Below are 6,495 nucleotides of genomic sequence, written 5' to 3' on the forward strand. Positions count from 1 at the left end.
ATCAGCGGTGTTAAATCAAAGGTCAAAGATTTACGGGGCCAGTTTTAAGGAGGAAATTAAAAACAGGAGCACTGGAAGAAAAGCGGCGAGACATTCAATTGTAGATTACATTTTCTGTAAAGTACATGTAAAAGACACTGAGTTTGGCAAACGTCAACCACCATGGCTAGACATTCAGTGTCACTATGTACAGACAGACTTTTCAAAGTTTTAGTCATTGGGGATTTGGGCGTTGGGAAAAGCAGCTTTATTTTGAAATATGTAAGTAAGTGTTTCGAAGACAGATACAAACCATCTATTGGAGTTGACTTTGCTATGAAAACAATTGAAGTGGATGCCAGGACAGTGGTGAGACTGCAGCTTTGGGATATTGCAGGTGAGTGTCAAGATTAAAAGCCATTAAACAGACAAGACGCCGACGCATGTTTTAGCACTTAGGACTGTGTCATCTCATTGGAAACAACATAAGTATACAATCTGCACCAAAATTGCACTGTGGGTTAGAGAGGTCGAGTAAGATCACTGACTTAGATCATGTGAAAGCTGACAGCTACTGCAGCTTTACACAAAGATATAACTATTTGGTTTCCTTCCTCTGCGGTTGAACCAAGTCATTGTAGATAAACGTTTTATTGTAGTTGATGGTTCTTACTTTTGAACGACTACTACAAAATCTCTTGGATTTTGAAGTTTTGCATTGATCTCAGCAATGCTAGCTAGACAAATAGATTTACATAAATATTAATCAAAATGAAATACATTCTTCTTCTTTAAAGTTAATTCCAATATGAAAACAGAGCTGTTAGTTGCATGTGAGGACCCTCTCTAGTGTATGTTCAATTTTCAATCTTACCAATGTTCTGTTGCAATGGATTTGGGAGTAAAATAAATCTTGAGTATATAAAGTGACAAAGTTACTGACAACACCTGTACATCATCTCTTCAACACAAATTACTTTTAAATTTAGATAAATCATTTGACAAGATCTGTTGTATTACATTTTAAAACTATTGTAAAACTATCACCTTTATATCCATAGTTGTCTCACATCCAATTTTATGTGGAGGCTTTACTCTCCATGTTTCTGGGCCTACTTTAAATTCAAATGCAAAACCTGTAATCCTTTTGCCAAATAATAACAGCCTGGCTGTGTGAAATGAATCGATCTTCACTCTTGGATTAAGATTCGAGCACAAGCTCTGCGGCAGCATTAATTACTCAGTTAATTTTTTATCCTTATAGGCCAAGAGAGGTTTAGGAATATGTCCAGAGTGTTCTACAAAGGGGCAGAGGGAGCAGTGATAGTTTTTGACATCACAAACAGCTCCACCCTGAAGGCTGCAGAGGAGTGGAAGAAGGACCTGGACAGCAAAGTCTGTCTCGACAGTGGACGTCCGATCCCTGCTGTCCTGCTGGCCAACAAATGTGATGTGACAAGAATTGGGGAAGGCTTGGCGTCTTCTCTGGACAGTTTCTGTAATGACAACAGCTTCCTGGGCTGGTTTGAGACCTCTGCAAAGGTATCTGATGTATTAAACTAAGTTACAGAAGTACATTTGTCTACAGTATCAGCAAGGGACATGCAAACTTTTGCTTTCAAGACCAGTTTATCAGATACAACACAGCAACCTGCAAACTCTAGGTTTACTAGTGATGGATTATTTTCTCCTAATACATTTATGTAGGAGCATGAAAAGAACCTGAACTGCAAAACATACATAGTGTTATATCTTTAACCTTTTAACCTTTAACTGAAAGATTAATCACACTTGTAATTATGTGCAGTCTTATGGGACGTGCTGCATGGTTTCTTTTCATTATTCTATAATTTTAAACATGATTAAAAATAAAACACTTGATACGCTCCATTAAGTAGATTCAATGGTTTTGCCTCTGTGACCCTATGTGTCTTTTGATGGTTAACAATTTTTACCAGACTTTAGGTGGATGTGCTGTCTATTTACCATCACAGCATGACACCTCTCTCTAGCTGTGCTGCCATGACATTGCTAGAATTTTGTTGTGTTCTAGGTTAAAGCTGGAGACTGTTCAGCTACTTTGCATGCTACTTTATGTGGTTCATAATATGTACTTCACATTTTTCTGTCGTTAAAATCATCTTATGATGGCTTGATTAACTTACTGAATCAATTATTTATTTGTTTGCTTCTTTCATATCTTTTGCATTTGACAAATTTTATTTCGCATTGCTGACGATCCTTTAAGCCTTTTCGATGCGTCATGGATCTCGTGGCTCACAATTAGAAATGCATGGGGTTATACTGAACAACATGGCCTACACTCATAAAATGTGTTTAACTATTAACGCACGGGAACTTGCAGCTGAGGTTCAAACACTGAGCCAAATGCTTAACTCCAACAATGTTCTCAATCATTTCCCCCCTCACCATTTACAGAATAATATAAATATTGATGAGGCAGGTGCCTTTCTTGTCAAACAAATGATGCTGTGCGATACCGACCTGCCTGATGAAGAGCACCACGGGGATGGGATCAAAGTGAGCCAGGCTTCCAGGGAGAGACAGAGCCAGTCATTGTGCTGCTGGAGACCAAGGCTCTGAGGCAACAGGCCAAACAAAGGCTGCTGCTGGTTAAACACTCTAACAAGACCTGTGAGTCTGTGTTACATATTCAATAACTTTATATTCACATTTCTGCTTTGCCAATTTCCTCAATGCATTGTGGATTGTGTGGGCTGCCTCATAAACACCTCTGGGAAGACGACTGAGCTCATTTCTCTGATACAGTCAGGCTAATAAACAGATCAGCATGATACACATGCTGCTGGGAAATGTATGTGACACTCCAAGAGCAGCTAAGATGTGTTGATGATTGACCTACTAATGAGAGGCCAGAAACTGTAAAAGAGTCACAAATGGCACTTTTATCAAACCACAGAAACTGCAAGAGAGAATAAAATGTTTCAAATGATGTTGGTGTTTTTAAGCTGTCAAAAATTTCTCAATAAATTACAACCTATTCCATCCCAGCTCCAAGTGTATTACTTGTTTGAATAGCAACCCATGCATAAAATTATCTGTTAATCGCTCAACAGTGACATGAGCTAAGACCCATGCATGAGGATCACAGCCAGGCTTGATATGGCCAGTAGCAGCGTGACCTGATTTTGGTGGAGGGAGGAATGTACCGCTCTGCTACGGACACCAGCCAGAGGACTGTGGCACTGAGTGCGCTAAACTACAGGTAGCAAGGCATTTATGCTGCATCAAGTCAGTGATAGACACACATTTCAAAAAACATAATAATCTGATTCCTACTAGACTGTAACTAGAAGTAGACGCATTTGCAGGGTGTAGATTTCTGGATAAGAGAGATGGTTCATCAGACACTTAGAGCAATAACGTTTGCTAATGATTTTTACAGCACTGACCACTTAACACGAGAAAAATGTAGCAATACAAGAATACATTTAAAAAGCCAGGCATACATAGTGGTACCTTTACACAAAAGTAATCCACACATGCTGATCAGTGCAGATCAGCTGTATCTCTGCGTGGCTTGTTTCATCATTTCACCAAATTTTATTGTGCTCAGCAGAAGCTGAAACAGTGTCTGGGTGAGAGCAGCAATGGTGTATGCTCCTCTAATGATCCCCAGGATTGTTTGTTTTCTACTCCAATGTCACTACACTGCCGTTTTTGTCAAGATCCGAAACATTTTTTTCTTTTCCTGTGTGTTTTATTGCTTACTATGTAAAATTAATTTACTTACCTATTTATGCTTACATTGCTATTATTATGGTAGTGGGTTAAGTCATTGAAGTCATATTTGGTTCCTCACAAAAAAGACTTCTAATATTATGTATATGAGGTTTGCTATATGGCCAAAGCTACATAGACACCCCCTGTCCACATACTTGTGGACATACTAGTGTACACACCTGCTGGTGTGGGTTCATTAGGTTGCCGTATTTAAATTGTGGTGCTCTAATGAAGCAGAATGTGTTTTGCAGTACATTTGAATGAGAAATCTTTTCATCTCTGTCCAATTAATCTTTGTATATTAATAAATTAATTGCAAGGAATGTAATCCACACATCATAAAAGATAGACTCCACTGTGTTGTATTGTAAATATGTGAGAAGTCTGAGACCTTGTCCTTTCTGTATACTGACATGTTGTATATTACCCAGGTTATTTTTGCACACCGATCTGTTCTTCGCTGTCCAGTAGTTTTACTTTTTCGGTGTCCTTGCTTTGCACCTAGGGAACTGTTCTACATCTTGCTGTTGGGTACCTATAGTAGCTTTTGTCCAAACTGAGGCATGGGCATGTCATAATAATGCTTTTGTTTGACCTTGGGACCGTTTAAATGTACTGTTAAACCCTGTTTACACCAGCATTTAGTATATTTTGCTGATGAAGTGAGGTGCAACACAAACCCCATGAAGGTAGTTTACCTTGTGTGGCAATTGTGCCTGAGGGGAAGTGAGGGAAGAAGTAACACACAGCTGCTAATGAGGGATACATGTCCCAGATAGTAGAGACCTGAATTTAGGAGTCAAAGAGGGAGTCTGGTCCCAATACTTATTTACACAGGGCACAAAACCTCAGCCTCTTAACTGGTTCTTAATAAATATGACAGTCTGAATGGGAGTGGCACTCTCTTTAACAGATGCCATTACTTTTGCATTATTGATATTGCCCTATTTCATCTGTCCTCCAGCTTCGTTCATATATGTATGACTGCATGAAATTTTCAACTCAGTCAGACTTGTGAAGGGGTTGATAAAGAACAAAGCAGCACACATTTAGCTGCCGAGTGAGGTTATGATGACCAGTGTTAATTAGATATTTGCTGTGTTTATGGAAAACACTCATTAATACCAGACTGGATTGTATTGCACAGGCATTTTGTATGTTGAACCAAGTCTTTCATTTGTCTGAGTTCCTCGTGCATGGAAAGAGTGTGTGCGTCCAAAGCATGGATCCACCAAATTATTAGGAACAGATTATATCCTGTATCATAAAGGAAACCAATCTGGAAATCGAGGAATCATATTTTGCTCTCCATGGTGCTGAATGAATCCGTAGTGTTTTTCTGAGGAGGAACTTCCAACACAACAGAATTTTGTCAGGTTGCCCGATGGTAGAATGTTGATAAGCTGCACCATCTAGTGTAAAAAACAGGTATGTGCAAAGACAATTAAAGTGCTTGATTAAAAGCATAGGACAAAGATTATAGGACAAAGATTATCAGGTTTAAAACTAAACAACTACTTAGCATTATTATTCAGAATGAATCCATTCACAGATTAGAAAAGTTATACATTTGAATCATTATACTTGCATTAACATTTTAATATGTTTGGTGTTTGGTACAAAATGTACATGAGTATTCCAAGAAGTTGAGGTAAAACGAACAACAAAGCATCACACAATGCATTATTATTTACAGCATGTCCGTATTAAATTGTGTGCATTAAAAAAAGCCTAGGATGTTTTATCTCTGAAGTTTGAGATAGTCGTGTTGTGTTTTAAATCGTGTATTTTTAAGTGTTTGTGTATGTTGTTTGGTGGTTTGAATTCAGTTTTTACAGGCCCATTTAGTTAAATCTCCCAGTCTACCAGACGTCAGTGATGTAGGTTTGGTGTATGAAGAGAAAAGACCTTTCTGAATCATTTACAAAGCATTTTACAGAGTAGGAATGTTAAGAAGTCAAGCTTTAAGGATCTCTTAAGGATCTCCATATGGCCTCTTGGTTTAAAATCCCAAATCTATGTGGCACAAAGCTTCTCACAGATTAAATTGATCTAAATGACCAAATCAAAGAGCTAATTTCACTTACTTCTCTCCTATATGCCTGGTATATATTACTGAATCAGTAAAGAAATGTCAGGCACGTAAAATATGGGCCACATAAAAAAAGGCGGCAGATCATTAGGGTGATCAGGTTTTCATTATCTGCAGTTTTCTGCTGAGAGACAATAACCTTGATTTTTCCTCCTAGGGGAACGAGAGGAAGGAGGGAATATGACCCATTTTCCATGCACAGACAAAAGATTGGATCCTGAACTGGGGACTTTACAAAAGAGCAGTGCTTTTAGCACTCAGTACTTATCAAATTTCTGTGGGAAAGATCTTTAGTGAAGAGGGTCGAGCTTGATAAGACTCAAATGCACACTTTGTCTCATTCCAAACAACATATTTAGTGTGCTTTTTACGCCCATCACAATATTTACTGCTAGTTTTTATACCTTAGGGCGTTGATGGCTGTCAAAGGGCAGCTTTTCTTTTCTTTCCCAAAGCCTTATGGCTGCTGTGGACCTCTCAGCCAGTAGGGGGCATCACAACAAAATGAAAATGTGAACTGTTGGTTCCTCAGTTTCATTTTCTGAATGATTTTATTAAAGTGTTTATATTACAAAAACCTTAAGACTGGGAAGAATTAGGGAATACTCTAACAAATACAAGTTATTCTACCTTTAAACTGTATAATTGTTGTGTTTTTT

The 6,495-nt window shown here is 38.3% G+C and overlaps 1 protein-coding gene across 1 annotated transcript; it reads left to right on the forward strand.

Moving 5' to 3' along the window:
- The first annotated feature begins 19 nt into the window (after positions 1-19).
- Positions 20-2,989, forward strand: rab32b (RAB32b, member RAS oncogene family). The gene is made up of 3 exons (XM_067479822.1): positions 20-376; positions 1,244-1,521; positions 2,419-2,989. Exons 1-3 carry the CDS (start codon positions 163-165, stop codon positions 2,581-2,583), a joined length of 657 nt encoding a protein of 218 aa, XP_067335923.1. The 5' UTR covers positions 20-162; the 3' UTR covers positions 2,584-2,989.
- The last annotated feature ends 3,506 nt before the right edge of the window (positions 2,990-6,495 follow it).

Source organism: Channa argus, chromosome 16 (genome assembly GCF_033026475.1).
Source record: "Channa argus isolate prfri chromosome 16, Channa argus male v1.0, whole genome shotgun sequence".
Classification (NCBI taxonomy): Eukaryota; Metazoa; Chordata; class Actinopteri; order Anabantiformes; family Channidae; genus Channa; species Channa argus.

What these genes read in the sequence shown, in the direction of transcription:
- rab32b (XM_067479822.1), top strand. Translation starts at nt 163, where the DNA reads ATGGCTAGACATTCAGTGTCACTATGTACAGACAGACTTTTCAAAGTT. An exon ending in GCAGCTTTGGGATATTGCAG is followed by an intron (nt 377 to 1,243) that starts GTGAGTGTCAAG and finishes TTATCCTTATAG; the next exon opens with GCCAAGAGAGGTTTAGGAAT. An exon ending in GGTTTGAGACCTCTGCAAAG is followed by an intron (nt 1,522 to 2,418) that starts GTATCTGATGTA and finishes CACCATTTACAG; the next exon opens with AATAATATAAATATTGATGA.